At 45.0% G+C, this 15,765-nt stretch overlaps 1 protein-coding gene across 8 annotated transcripts in view; it reads right to left on the bottom strand.

Annotated features, from left to right (window-relative positions):
- Window positions 1-2,392: 2,392 nt before the first annotated feature.
- GPATCH8 (G-patch domain containing 8) overlaps window positions 2,393-15,765 on the bottom strand; it is a 108,452-nt gene continuing 95,079 nt past the window's right edge. For all 8 annotated transcript variants that reach the window (XM_031011094.3, XM_031011097.3, XM_031011095.3 and 5 more), the window contains 2 exons: window positions 13,056-13,186; window positions 2,393-8,603 (listed from right to left, as the gene is read on the bottom strand). In XM_031011094.3, coding sequence (XP_030866954.1) covers window positions 4,718-8,603; window positions 13,056-13,186 — 4,017 coding nt within the window. In that variant the 3' untranslated portion in view covers window positions 2,393-4,717. The remainder of the gene's footprint in view (window positions 8,604-13,055; window positions 13,187-15,765) is intronic.

Genomic DNA, 15,765 nt, shown 5'->3' with positions numbered 1-15,765 from the left:
GACCTGACCATGGCTCACTACAGACTTGACCCCTGGGCTCAAGCAATCCTCCCACATCAGCTTCATGAATAGCTGGGACCACAGGCTTGTGCCACCATGCCCAGCTAATTTTTAAATTGTTTTGTAGAGATGGGGTCTTGCTATGTTACCCAGGTTGGCCTTGAATTTCTGAGCTCAAGAGATCCTCCTGCCTTGGCCTCCCAAAGTACTGGGATTATAGGCATGAGACACTGCGCCTGGCCACTTTGCTCATATTCTTGAACATATAATCAAAATGTTTACTATGTATTCAGTGTGAGATACGTTGGGGGCTGCGGTGGGGGGATATAAGAATCACTCCCTGTTCTCTCAGAGATTACAATTTTACTGGGACGCAATGAATACAAAATGAGTTGCATTCAGATTCTGAAGCCAGTAAGCTTACACAGAACAGGGAATTAGGTTCTAGTCAGGAAGGCCACCCAGGAAAATGCTGCAAAAATTGAGATATGAGTTGGTAGAAGTGAGTGAAGCTGTCTTTGGCAAATAAGAATGGAAATGGCTGACGAGGCCTGAATTAGTCATCAAGGGTTTGAAGAGGGAGTACTTTCATGTTTCAGGCCAAGGTGCCTGAGGCCTTATCAGAACAAGGCAATTAACTGCACGTATCTTCACATAACACTCTATACAGTCCAGTCTGCCTCTTTGACTTGTCACCTCCCCTGCTCTCAGAAAATCACTTTTTTTTTTTTGTTTTTGAGATGGCGTCTCACTCTGTCACCCAGGCTGGAATGCAGTGGCATGATCTTGGCTCACTGGAACCTCCGCCTCCCGGGTTCAAGTGATTCTCCTGTCTCAGCCTCTCGAATAGCTGGGATTATAGGCGCACGCCACCATGCCTGGCTAATTTTTGTATTTTTAGTAAAGACGGGGTTTCACCATGTTAGTCAGGCTGGTCTCGATCTCCTGACCTCGTGATTCGCCTACCTCGGCCTCAGTGCTGGGATTACAGGCTTGAGCCACCGCGCCCCGCCCATTTTTTTTTTTTTTTTTTTTTTTTTTTTTTTTTTTGAGACGGAGTCTCACTCTATCACTCAGGCTGGAGTGCAATGGCATGATCTTGGCTCATTGCAACCTCCATTTCCCACGTTCAAGCGATTCTCCTACCTCAGCCTCTTGAGTACTGCAATTACAGGCATGCACCACCATGCCTGGCCAATTTTTTTTTTTTTTTTTAATTTTTAGTAGAGATGGGGTTTCACCATGTTGGCCAGGCTGATCTCAAACTCCTGACCTCAAGTGATCCACCTGCCTTGGCCTTCCAAAGTGCTGGGATTAGACATGAGCCACCACACCTGGCCTCACTTTTCATTTTCTAACGTGTGTGTGTGCGTGTGAGAGAGAGAGACAGGGTCTCACTCTGTTGCCCAGGCTAGAGTGCAGTGGTGTGATCTTGGCTCACTGCAACCTCCCGGTTCAAGCGATTCTCCTGCCTCAGCCTCTCAAGTAACTGGGATTACAGGCGTGTGCCACTACGCCCGGCTAATTTTTGTAGGTCTAATGTCATTTCTTTCTGGGTAAGGATCTTTGCTATTTTAGGAATATAGGCAGATCTGAGTACTCAACCCCAGGTTCAAGTTGAACAGCTCCTCTTTAATCAAAGGGAGAACACAGATGTATCAAACAGAGTAGGAAAGAAATGTATCAAAAGACAGTAGGAAAGAAAGCCTTTTCTTCTTGAAAGGCTGAGGTTGAGAGGGAAAGCTAATTTATCACTACAACTCTATGGTAGCTTTCCATGCTAAATTTTCCCTGCCTCTTTTGTGATTTTTTGATATGGAAGAGTAGGGGTTTTATCTTCTCTGTAACAATTAGGCCATATTTCCTTATACCAAGTAGAGGTGCTCAAACAGTGTAGTGGTATTAAAGGGCTGAGAAGAGTAACTGAAGACTGGCATACAGAACTCCACCTGGAGGACAAAAGTCCGGCAGATGATTCTTGTCATCTCAGTGCCCTTAAAGTAGTCCAAAATCCTAAAATTCAAAGCCAGAAATTCCACACCCATTTAGTAAGCACCTATATATACACCATATATTCTACTACACACAGATTATATATCTAAAATGGAAGGAAATCTTTCCTCTTGTGGGAAAGAGGAAGTGGAAAGGAGGTGTACATTCCAATACATCTACCTACAACTGAGAGAAATTAACTACTATTACCACCTCCCACACCATCATCTTTCCTCTCTCTTTGCGTAGCCTGAGCTTTCAGAAGCACAACTGCAAACATCTCAAACTGGTTCACAGGAATCTATTCCTTGGTCATGTCAAACAAGATGTTATTTATAACCCACACCTCCAACCCTACCTAACTTTGAGTGGATGGGGCAACAATTACGACAGACTCTGCTAAGTTTCCACAAATCATTGGTTTATTAGAAAGTTTCTTTCCCTCATTTTACAGCATATATATCTCTATCATATGTGATAAAGCTAAATACAATCTGTTATGCTTGTAAGTAGGGTTTATTTTTATTTTTACTTTTAAAATCACTATTCTGGAAGTTAAAGAAAATGCCCCTAGGAAGGCAAAGAGGCAGCCAGAGTATGGCTCAATCTACAAGCTAATGGGAAGCAGCACGAAAATGTTAATACTGTATTATTTATTTACATGGGCTGAAAGCAAAGAAAAATGAGTCCCTTCACTTACACAGATGATTTCGTTTTTCCAGTGCTAGTTATCCAAGAAGTGATGCTTCTGAATCAGATGAGTACTGAACAGGTAGGAGGTGGGAGGGCAGTCAAGAGTTGTGTTTGCCTGCCACTTTCTTTTCATAAACTTTTCTCTTTTGAGAATTTGAGAAGGCAGGAACACAGAGCCTTGGCCCAGGTAAGTATGGTTTTTCTTGTCAAGTGACCAACCAACCAATTCTAGCCACACGAATAGTTAGGAAAATGCCAAAGTGGGAATTGTTAACCTCATCAAAGGAGATGGGACCTGCAATACAAGCACCTTTGGGTCAGTGTGTTAATTAGGGCTGAGAGCCTGGGTGAAAGGCAAGAAGAGGGGCAAAAGAGGCTGAGGTGGTAATTCCTCTTGTCAGTGTCACGGGAGAAAAGAAACAAGGAACGTTTACTGTCTAAACTGAGCTGGGCAGAGGGCATGGAAACTATGAAGCAAAATAATTTGAAGTATCTGTAAATGTGCTCACCTCCCAACAAAAGGAAGACTGTCCCAACTCATCCTCCAGCCTACTTCTACTTCAGTTTCTAATAACCCAAAAGGCACATTAAAAAAAAAATTGTCAGAGGGGTCTAAGTACTAGGAAGGCAAATGGACTGACTGCTTGGAACAAGGTACCCAGGGAAACCCAGGAATCCCCCCAGACAATCACCAAATCTCACTACTTCCAGACAATAAAGCTGTTGAATCCCCTCCTTCTCCTCTGTGGGGTCCACCTGTTTCTCTGTGTAAAACAGCAAAAGTACATGAGGGAGACTGTTAAAGATGAGCATCCCTCAGAAGCCCCCAGCTGACTGCTGCCCATTAGCTCAAAAATCCCAATACTGGGGGCACTACGTACTGCAAATTACTTAACATTTTGTCCCAGCAAAAAATGTTTTAACATTTTATAGTTCGTAACTTCAAAAAATACATAAGTTTGGTAAAATATACATGCTTAGTCAGTTTTGCATCTAGCAGAAAACAAATATTTTATTTTTTGTTTTCATTTTATAACCTTTAGAGTTTCTTAATTCAACTAGGGCAAACATATTTACACAAAGCCACCAGAACGAGGATCACTTAAAGAGCTGGATGTAAAAAATATTATTGCAGTATACTACAAATATGGAACTTTTTTATATGAGCTACAAAAAGCAGCATTTACGTTTATAGAGTTCAGTGCAATTTTTTACATTAAAAAAATCCTATAAATTAAGAAGGAAACATCAACACAACAGAAGAAAATATACCCTTCACTTCAGACACATGAGCTCCTCTCTGGGAAAGTACACGGGCAACTCTATGTTCCACACAGCTTTTATTCATGATAGGATCTTCTTTTCTGGGATATGGAGATGCCTCTTCTGGGATGAGGGATACCAAGGTAACAGTGCCAAATGTGTGGCTCCGTTGATGTGGGAACTGGATGGAATTGCAGCCTGAGTTATATCAGGTTCCAGGTGAGACGCTTTCCATCTCACCTGGGATAACATAACGTCACCAAAGATGGTCAAAGATACTACCCCAAAGTGGTGGCACTTCCACCACTAGAACAGCTTGGCCTTCCCTGTGGCGCTGAGAAGGCAAGACCAGATGGGCCCACAGCAAGTGCTCTGGTGACAACCCACTGGCCAGAGGGGAGGAAAATGTTTTAAAATTTATAGAAGGGAAGAGCAGAGGAAAAAAGCAGAGGGAGGAGGGGATTATCTAAACTTGACAGTTTGGAGATGTTGCTGCAGAGGGGTGGGTAGCACTTACTGGTGTTCCCTAGCTTAGAAACACAGAAGAGGCAGGGACAAATTGAGAGGAGGACAGGAAAAAGAAATCCCTGATAGTAAACCGAAAGCAAACTTCAAATCTAAACCCACCCCTGCAAGCCAAAACTCAATTCTTTGGCTGTCAGATACTGCCCATCCCAGCTTCTACTTGCTGGTATTAATGGCTCAACACCCCCAAGGGAACATTTATGGGTCTCCTCCCCTGGCCCTACCTAGGATCCCATCCCCCAACTCACGTGCCATGGCTGGGGGGATGTTGCAGGTCCTGACCTGAGAAGATGGGGTGAAGTAGTGGGTGAAGGTGGAGTGCAGTGGCAGCTGCTGCAGCAGGCCGTGGAGCAAGTAGGGTGGGGTAGAGGGCAGCATGTGGGACAGGGTGAAAGGTGAAGGGCCCAGGATGGATGGCTGAGGCGGGAATGATGTGGATGGGATGGCTAGCGAGAAAGGTGGCAGGGTGGCCAGGGATGATTGAGTGAGTGAGGTGGGACAAAGAAATGGGGGTCAGATGGGGCTGGGGAATATGGTGCACCTGGGCAAGTGGTTGGGGATGGGGGTGAGGGTGAATGCCGATGGCGGCAGCAGCTGCGGCAGCATGATGTTGTAGGATGGCATGCTGAACAGTTGTGATGGAGGTGGCAGAGGCTGTAGCTGGCTGCTGAATGTGGATGGGTTGCAGGGCTGGTGTGGCTGGGGCCAGGGCAGCTGAGGCTGGAAAGGCCTTTACTTGCTTGGCCAGAAGCTGCTGCTGGATGTGTTGCTGAGCAGCCTGCTGGAGCTTGCTGTACTTCTCCATCTCCTCAGGGGTGAAGGTGATGGGCTGGCTTTCCAGGGGGGCCAGTGAAGCATCCTCAGCCCCATCTGTTGACTCAATACTAGGATCCCCACTGGGAGGTGCATAACTGGGGAAATGCTCAAGGTCTGGTGCTATAGGCAGCAAGCTGGACTCCACAGGGCCTGGCTGACTGCTGCTATCCAGGGACTCCAGGGTGTCCCCATCACTGGGGTCGGGGAGGTAGTTATGGGAGATGGTTGGCTCCCCAGGGTAGCAGTCAGAATGTGCTGGGGTGCCTAGTGGAGCCACAGGGTGATCAGCAGTAGCTTCTTCAGACTTTGACTCTTCTGGGGGTGGGTCTAATAAGGGGCCAGTTGTTTCCTCTGAAGGGAACTGATGCCCAAATAGGGCATCACTACTCCCTGGGGGCCCCTCTTCTGTCTCTGACTGTTCTTGCTCTTCCCCCCTTTCCAAGCCAGACTCTTCACACTTCTTACTGGGCTTTCGGGTAGCTGGGAGCTTCCCTATCAGTGGAAGGACAGGCTTATTGCCAAGAGATGGGGGGAGCTTGGGCCCAAAGTAACCTTGTGGGGGGTCCTTGAGCTTGGGCCCAGCTTTATTAGGGGTGGCCTGTACCTCCTCACTCACACTAGGTTTCCTCTCCACTTTCCTTGACTGGATCTTCTCCAGTAGCAGTTTGGCAGTGACAGAGTTCTTGTCTTCAGGACTGCAGTCACCTTCTGACCCTCTTCCTGGGCCAATGTTGCTGTTCTGGGAAGGTGTACCTGTTGCTTTACTGTCATCTCCTCTGCCATCATCTTTCTTCCCAGGACCTTCTCCCCGGCCTGATCGGAAATAGTGGGGGGACTGGGAGCGGTAGATCTTAGAACGAATGAAGTCCCGACGCCCAGAATGCCTCTCCTCAGGGCTCTCGTGACCCCATGATCCCTTCCTGGAGCCTGATCTCTGGGAAGGGCTCCTGGTGCTGCGGCTGCGGTCCCGGCTATAGCTCCGGCTCCGTTGCCAGCTGTGGGCTGTGGTGCTACGGCTTCTCCGCTTGCTTCGACTACGACTACAACTGCTGCTGCGGCTGCGGCCCCGGGATCTTGAGCGCTCTCTGGTATGACTCCGAGATCGGCTTCGGGACTGGCTGCAACTGAGGCTATAGTCATCATCAGAAGATGAATATTTGTGCCGTTTTGATCGGTGTTTGGAGCTGGCATAGTCTGAGTCATCTGAGTCATGGGAGCGCTTGGAGTGCCTTCGTGATCTGTCACTGTAGTCACTGTAGCTGTCATCAGAGTAACTGCGCTGTCTACTATAGCAGCTCTGGTCTGAAGAGGCATCTGAGCTACTTGAGTAAGAACGCCGGGAGGAACGATGCGAGGAATGGCGCCGGCCAGACCTTGAGCGGCTGCGGGAATGCTCACTGCCTGAATCTTCCTCTTCCTCTTCCTCACTGTACTGGGATGGAGACTTCTGGTGCAGCCGGTGTGAGGAAGCATCATCACTATCCTCATCTCCACTACTGGGTTGGCTCCGATGGCTAGACCGGCTGCTCCGTTTGGTGCCTGCTCTTCGCTGGCAGGATGAAGGTGGAAGTTCACCTTTGTGTTTCCTCCCACCATGGTCTTGGGAGCTGCTACCACCCCCACCTTCATCCTTTTTGCCACTGCTCCCCTCTTCAGCTGGGAGGGATCTCCGCTGGGAGTCATCTTGAGCTCGCCGCCTTCTTCTTGGTGGTGCGGGACTGCCACTCCCAGGGGGTTCTGGTTTGGGTCCTCGTTCAGAATCTGCTGGGGCTGATGACTTATTCTTCTTTCGTTTTCGTTTCTTGCGCTTCTTAGATTTCTCCCCTGACTCTGCCTTAGAGCTTTTCTCTTCTGTGTCAGCCTTGTGTTTACGTTTGTGTTTGCTGGATTTTTTGTGCTTCTTTTTCTTTTTGTGCCGGTGGGACTTCCCAGATCGTTCTTTCTTGCTGGGAAGGCTTCTCCCTGTGTCTTCTGTCTCAGACCCATGGCTACCCTCAGGCTCCTGCTTGTTCAGGCCGCTACAGGCAGACCCTGAAGCAGGTGCGTCCATTCTGCCTCCTGAGGAACGTACTATTTTCTCTCCGCCCACTTCCTTGTTTTTATTTGGCTCACCAGGATCTAGGCCTTGGAGATGGTCCTTTGAGGAGCTTCCTATATCCTTTGGTTTTTCTGTTCCTTTAGTTCTGACATCTTTGTTCCTTGAAAGTTTAAAGTCAAAATATAAAGGGTTACAACTGTATGAAATGGAGGGTTCTGCCTTGGTGAAAATTAATAGTTCTGATGGCCACTGGAGGGCAGTGCTTTCATCTTTGCTCAAAACTGGGAAGAAGGGACCAGTAGGATGCTTGGGTCCTTCTTGGCTTTCTTTCCCTGCTGGGGTGGCCAGAGAGGTTTCTTTAGAAGAGTTGGACTCACACATTTGGGTCTCTGAAAACTTCTGACTATGACTTTCTAAACTCTGATCACTTACATCCCCTCCTAAGGCCTTCTTTGCCTCAGCTTTGCTTCCTGGTTCTGAGGGCTCGATCATGCTGGTTTCCTTCGGCTGCTCAGAGACTTCACTAACTGTCTTTTCTGCTCCTTGGCTTGCTGCCGCCTTGATGCAGCTTTTAGGCTTGGGAGAACTGCCTTTTTTACTCTCTGGGGCATTCTTTGGGTGTGTAGTATTATCACCATCCATTTGTTCACTGGCTCTCATAAAAAGTAGAAAGGGAAAATTAGGTTTTACTTTGCAGTGTGCTGGGGGGATGTAGTGGTAATACTCAGGCTCTGTAGCCCCAGCTCCTTCTTCTCGTTTCATCCTTTTTAATTTGGATAATGTTGAGGCAAGGGACCCTCCATCCTGAGGGTCTTCATCCTCTTTTTTACCATCAAGATTACTGCTCCCATCAGAGTCTCCTACCTTCTGCAGTCCTTGGTCAGAACCCTTCTCATCGGGTTTTGTTCCATCTTCAGAGGTCCCTTCCTCCGCATGGTCCTTGAAAACTGATGCTATTGATTCGAGTTTGACAGGAGCCTTCTTGGCAAAAGAAAATGACACTCCCAATTTTTGCAATGGGGTCCCCAGATTATTCTTAATGCCAAAGCTGATGCCTTGGGAGGCTAACCCAGGAGCCTGGGCCAGTCCAGTGGTATTAGTGATTTGTACTGCAGTGAAAGGGCCTCCTTTATCTGTGGAGAATTCAGATCCCAGGCCACAAGAAGCAGTGGCACCTGTGCCACTATTTGTAGCTGATTCATCTTTATCATCTTCTCCACCTTCTTCATCTACAGCCACTGTGGTTGGTTTGAACATGGGACCACTTCCAGGTGCACTACATGATGATTTAGAAAAATAAAAAACAAAAAGCAGGTTTAGGCGTACATTTCATAAACCTTATAAAATACTAATCTCTTATATCCTATCATTCATTATAGGTAGGTCTCAAAGACAGTGAGTGGTGGTCATATTCCCTAGCCCTATACTAACAAATGCGACTTTCTAAGAGGAGGTTAGGCAAAGACTCATTCTGTTAACCTACCAAATTCCCAGGGCCAGCCAGTTATTACATAGCTTTTCCTTAAGCTGTCTAAAGTACAAAAAGCTGGGTGTGGTGGCTCATGCCTGTAATCCCAGCACTTTGAGAGGCCAAGGTGGACAGACTGCTTGAGGTCAGAAGTTCGTAAACAGCCTGGCCAACACGGTGAAACCCTGTCTCTACTAAAAATACAAAAATTAGCCAGGCATGGTGGCACACACCTGTAATCCCAGCTACTTGGGAGGCTGAGGCAGAAGAATCGCTCTAACCTGGGAGATGGAGGTTGCAGTGAGCCAAAATCACGCCACTGCACTCCAGTCTGGGTGACAGAGCGAGACTCCCTCTCAAAAAAATGAAAAAAAAAAATAAAGTACAGGCCGGGCGCGGTGGCTCACGCCTGTAATCCCAGCACTTTGGGAGGTGGAGGCGAGCAGATCATGAGGTCAGTTCAAGACCAGCCTGACCAACATGGTGAAACCCCGTCTCTGCTAAAAATACAAAAATTAGCTGGCTGTGGTGGCGGGCGTCTGTAATCCCAGCTACTCAGGAGGCTGAGGCAGGAGAATAACTTGAACCTGGGAGAGGCAGAGGTTGCAGTGAGCTGAGATCGCAGCACCACTGCACTCCAGCCTGGGTGACAGAGCAAGACTCTGTCTCAAAAAAAACAAAAAACAAAAAACAGTAAGACTTATGTCACGACTGAAATAGCCCATCATTACTATGTTTCTGATCTCATTTCTTATTTTATAATTTTGTCCATCAGTATGTTATCTAATGTATGGCTGTACATGTATTCACATAGGTTTTATTTCATTCAATTAAAGAAAAACTCTTGCTGGGCAAGGGTGGCTCATATGTGTAATCTCAGTGATTCAGAAGGCTGAGGAGGGAGGACTGCTTGAGGCCAGGAGATCAAGACCAGTCTGGGCAACATAGTGAGACCCCACCTCTAAAAAAAATAAAAATAAAAATTTCCCCATGCTTTCAAATTTCATTTTTTAAAAATTTGCATATTCTGAGTTAAACATAGAAACTTCCACTGTGCTACTTATGGCAGTCTGTGGTCAGCATGTCTGTCACAGAAACTAAAAAGTCCATGCCTATCTCCTGGGTACCGTAACAAGCATTTGCTTTGGTTTTGTGGCAGTTTCTGGGCATTCAGTACTACAGTCATAATGTTACCTGAGCACTTTCATCTTTGACAAAAGGAACATCAAGGAGCCTCAATAGTTTTAAACTGATGATCCTGCCTGAAAGTTTTATTTTTTTGAGGTGGGGTCTAACTGCATTGCCCAGGCTGGAGTGAAGTGGCATGATCATAGCTCATCGCAGTCTCAAACTCCTGGCTCAATCCTCCCACCTCAGCCTCCTAAGCAGCTATGACTACAGGTGCACCTCACCATGCTGGCTAATTTTATTTATTTATTTGAGACAGTGTCACCCTATTGCCCAGGTTGGAGTACAGTGGTGCGATCTCGGCTCACTGCAACCTCCACCTCCCGGATTCAAGGGATTCTCCTCCCTCAGCCTCCCAAGTAGCTGGGACTACAGGCATGTACCACCATGCCCAGCTGATTTTTGTATTTTTAGTAGAGAAGGGCTTCACCATGTTGGCCAGGATGGTCTTGATCTCTTGGCCTCGTGATCCACCCGCCTCGGCCTCCCAAAGTGCTGGGATTACAGGCTTGAGCCACCATGCTCGGCCCATGCTGGCTAATTAAAAAAAAATTTTGCAGAGACAGAGTCTTGCTATGTTGACCAGTTTGGTCTTGAACACCTGGCCTCAAGTGATCCTCCTGCCTCTGCGTCACAAAGTGCTGGGATTACAGATGTGAGCCACCGCGCATCTGGCTTGCAATTTTTATAGTTTGTACCCTATACAGCGTACACTATACCCTTAAATTCGAAATCAAGAACTAAACAGAATCAGATACCTATTTGTATGATGTCCTTGTTATCCAAACCCTAGCTAACAGCTTTCCTCAACTCAGGGATAAGTATATTCAGACAATAAGTAATCTCTCTTTTTTTTTTTTCTCCCAAGCCGGAGTTTTGCTCTTGTTGCCCAGGCTGCAGTGCAACGGTACATCTTGGCTCACTGCAACCTCTGCCTCCTGGGTTCAGGCAATTCTTCTGCCTCAGCCTCCTTAGTAGCTGGGATTACAGGCGTACGCCACCATGCCCGGCTAATTTTTGTATTTTTAGTAGAGACAGAGTTTCACCATGTTGGTCAGGCTGGTCTCAAGCTCCTGACCTAAGGTGATCCACCTACCCCGGCCTCCCAAAGTGCTGGGATTACAGGCGTGAGCCACCGTGCCCGGCCAATGTGTAATCTCTTGCTATCTAAACTATTGCTACTGGAAAATGAGAACTCAACAGATTTGGAGAGCAAGAAATACTTACACTGTGTTATGAAACCTACTCCACAGCAAACAAATAAAAAACAACGCCCCCCAAACTGAATAAAAAGGGGATTCTTTTTTTTGAGACAGGGTCTTGCTCTATCACCCAGGCTGGAGTGCAGTGGTGTGATCACAGCTCACTGCAGCCTTGATCTCCCAGGCTCAAGTGATTCTTCCACCTCAGGCTCCTGAGTAGCTGGGACTACAGGCATGTGCCACCATGCCCGGCTAATTTTTAAGATTTTTTTTTTTTTAGAGACAGGGTCTTCCTATGTTGCCCTGGCTGGTCTTGAGCTCCTGGGTTCAAGTGATCCTCTTACTTTGGCCTCCCAAGGTGCTGGCATTACAGGTGCGAGTCACTATGCCCAGCATATGCTTTTTAATATAAATGTTAGGAAATGGGAATAACTGTAATAGTGTCATAATTTATTGATTTATTGAGAATCTTTGATGTGCTAGGCATCCCTTCAAGCATTTCTGAGGTAAAAATCACTCCTCACAACAACTGTAAGTTGTTCTTATCTCTATCTTACAGATAAGGAAACTGAGGCACAGAGAGTTTAGATATAATTTCATTAAGTCACAAAAATAGAAAAATATGGCCTCAAAAATACACATACTTAATCAGTATATTATACTATAATTATATAGATATGCTTTTAGTTTGAAAGAAGGATCTATTAAACATTTTAAGGAACTGGAGGACATTATGTTAAGTAAAATAACCCAGGAACAGAAAATCAAACATTGCAGGTTGCCACTCATATGTGGAAGCTTAAAAAAAAAGTTGATATCATAGAAGTAAAAAGTAGAACAGAGGATACTAGAAGCTGGGAAGGGTGGAAGAAGGAGAGATTTGTTACAAAATTACAGCTAACTAGGAAGAGTAAGTTCCAGTGTTCTATACCACTGTAGGATAACTAGAGTTAACAATACTATATAGTTTCAAATAGTTAGAAAGAAGATACAGAATGTTCCTGCACAAAGAAATAATAAATGTTTGAGATGATGGATATGGTAATTACCCTGATCTGATTACTATATATTATATGTATTGAAACATTACTAGGTAACCTATGAATATGTACAGTTGTTATCTGTCAATTAATAAAAACTGAAGGTTTATAATTCTTTTTTTTTTTTTTTTTTTTGAGATGGAGTTTCACTCTTGTTGCCTAGGCTGGAGTGTAATGGCGCAATCTTGGCTCACCACAACCTCCGCCTCCCAGATTCAAGTGATTCTCCTGCCTCAGCCTCCCTAGTAGCTGGGATTATAGGCATGTGCCACCACGCCCGGCTAATTTTGTATTTTTAGTATAGACGGGGTTTCTCCATGTTGGTCAGGCTGGTCTCGAACTCCCAACCTCAGGTGATCTGCCTGCCTCGGCCTCCCAAAGTGCTGGGATTACAGGCGTGAGCCACCATGCCCGGCCACTTTTGTTTTTTTGAGACAGAGTCTCGCTCTGTCGCCCAGGCTGGAGTACAGTGGTGCGATCTTGGCTCACTGCAAGCTCCGCCTCTCAGGTTCACACCATTCTCCTGTCTCAGCCTCCAGAGTAGCTGGGACTACAGGCACTCGCCACCATGCCCGTCTAATTTTTTGTATTTTTAGTAGAGATGGGGTTTCACCGTATTAGCCAGGATGGTCTCAATCTCCTGACCTCGTGATCCGCCCGCCTCGGTCTCTCAAAGTGCTGGGATTATAGGGGTGAGCCACTGCGCCTGGCACAAGGTTTATAATTCTTAAATCTTAAATTTAAATCTTAAATTATAATCTGAAATCTATAATTTAAAATTTTAAGGATTATAATTATCTGTACAACCCTCTGATAAAAAATATCCTCACCATTCAGCTTGTTTTCTTTGCTCTGCCAACTCATGGAGCCGCCGAAGGGCTTTTTCCTGTTTTTTCTCATCCTTGCGGGATCTTGAAGAGACATTTCGAGCAAACTCTCTCTGCTTCAGATCTTTTAATCTCTGGGTTAAAAGAAAGAAAGATACAGAGGGTGGATGATTTACAGTAATTTGGGAATCTGAAAGCAAAGCCTTTAGGACATGACCCTCAACCAACAGTCATGGTATTAGTGTAGAACACATTATCATATTCTCTTATGGCAATTGAAAACACAATGGCTGATTACTTTGGGTATAGCACTTGCAGTATCTGCATTTCTAATTAGGACAGCATATCATTTGCTTTATTAGGCAAAATAAAATGATCTCAAATGCAACAAGCAAATTTTAGAACACTGGGAGGAAAGAAAGGGACTATTTAATCACCTGCTCCTCCAGGATGCAAAACTAGACAAACATAACATGAGATAAATTGTAATAACACAAGCCAAAGAGAACAGAAAGGGGTTAGGCTAGTACAGAAAATTACCCAGGTGTAAGATCTTGAAAAGCAATGTACAGCTTACATGGGGGGGGGGGGTTATTTAAATTAGAACAAATAGAAAGCATACTTTTATTTCACCATAAAAAGGTGGTTTTTTTTTTTTCAGCATGAGTAGAGGTTTCCTGTAACTATTAAATAAACCCAAGACAGGTCTTCCAGCGCTAGCATGTTTAGAGCTCACCAGTCTGACCACTTTTATCTGGTCAGCCTGCTGAAAGTAGTATGTGAGGCTTTGCATTCCTTCATGGCCCTGAGAGGAATATCCAGGGGATGAGGAGGGAGAGCAGAGATAAGTCAAAGATTTTATTACTTAAAATCCAGATAACAGAATGGGTCTTTTATTTTCAGAAGCTACTGTATAATTTTCCTTAAAATAAAACAAAAAAAACTACAACCAAAAAAGAACAGTGTTATGACACACTGGTGACAGAACCCAGACATATCTATCTGCAATGAAGACAGAACTAAAATTATTTTCAAGACATTAGATAATAACAAGAAACAAACAAAACGAAACATATACATTAGCCTATGCTTTTACAACAGCATTGGGAAAAGGAATTTGACCCAGTATAAAGTGGACATTGCTTTGTAGAAAGGCATGATGTTCAACAGACAGAGGAATTTTCTTACCTAATATTTATGAAATGTGTTTTGAATCTTTTTAAATTGGGAGGGGGGAAGGGTAAAAAGACACACACAAAAAAAGATATACAGCTAAAGACACTAGTAGAAAAACTCACTCTTGTGATCTGGGCTCCCAAATTAGAAGGATTTGCTTTCAATACATCAGCTGAAAATGTCACATCACAAAGAAAAAAAAGTAAAAAATAAAACAAGAGTGGAAGAGAAAAAAAAAATAAAGCAAGCATTACTACACAAGCTCTCTTAGCGAATCTGTAAACTATTATACTGAACAATCAGGGACAAAGCCATCAACTCTAAAAGGGCTAGGGAGAAGGGAAGCACCTGTACAACATATATATGTGTACATACACACAGACTGACACAGTAATCCCACCTAGAAAAATGGAACTACCTGTATTTCTTCCAGAAAAATGGTTCCAGAACTTTGGAGAAGACCATTATGGTATAAAAAGCAGTCCTGTTTCCATTAGCCCTTATTATGGGGGAAGTTCAAGTAATGAACAGCTGGCAAAACTGTTAGTGCCCATAATTAAGATTTTTTTTTTTTTTTGAGACGGAGTCTCACTCTGTTGCCCAGGCTGGAGTGCAGTGGCGCGATCTTGGCTCACTGCAGCCTCCACCTCCCAGGTTTAAGCGATTCTCATGCCTTAGCCTCCCAAGTAGCTGGGATTACAGGCGCGAACCCCTATGCTTGGCTAATTTTTGTATTTTTAGTAGAGACGAGGTTTCACCATGTTGGCCAGGGTGGTCTCAAACTCCTGGTCTCAAGTGATCTACCTGCCTTGGCCTCCCAAAGTGCTGGGATTAAAGGCATGAGACACCACACCCAGCTCACAATTAAGATTTTTATAAAACCACTTCAAGATGAAGGATCAACTATTTTAAATAAATACGAATTCTAATTTCTTCCTCCTGAGGGGAATGGGGCAGAAAGAAAAGGCTTATCAGGCCTATTATATGATTACTTTTGCCCACAAACCTAGTTTTTTCTTCCCCAAACACGTAACAGGCTCTCTAACCAAGAGTTAGATAGAATATAATGTTCTTCTCATATCTGCCATTTTCTCTCTCTTTTTTTTTTGAGATGGAGTTTTATTCTGTCGCCCAGGCTGGAGTGCAGTGGCGTGATCTTGGCTCACTGCAACCTCTGCCTCCCGGGTCCAAGCAATTCTCCTGCCTTAGCCTCCCGAGTAGCTGGGACTACAGGTGCCTGTCACCACACCCGGCTATTTTTTATATTTTTAGTAGAGATGAGGTTTCATCTTCTTGGCCAGGCTAGTCTTCAATTCCTGACCTCAGGTGATCCGCCCGCCTCGGCTTCCCAAAGTGATGGGATTACAGGCATAAGCCACTGTGTCCATATACATTATGGCCTGCCATCTTCTCACTAGCCACCTGCTAAGACTGGAAAATTTCCCCATGCCATTTCCTCCCCTCTTACAAATATTTCACTACTTTTAGGAAGCATTTTTCAAACTACATGACATTGTCCAAAAGAACAATCATTTTA

This window comes from Gorilla gorilla, chromosome 4 (genome assembly GCF_029281585.2).
Source record: "Gorilla gorilla gorilla isolate KB3781 chromosome 4, NHGRI_mGorGor1-v2.1_pri, whole genome shotgun sequence".
NCBI lineage: Eukaryota > Metazoa > Chordata > Mammalia > Primates > Hominidae > Gorilla > Gorilla gorilla.
Note: the sequence above shows the minus strand (reverse complement) of the source record. Positions and strands in the feature narration are given on the sequence as shown.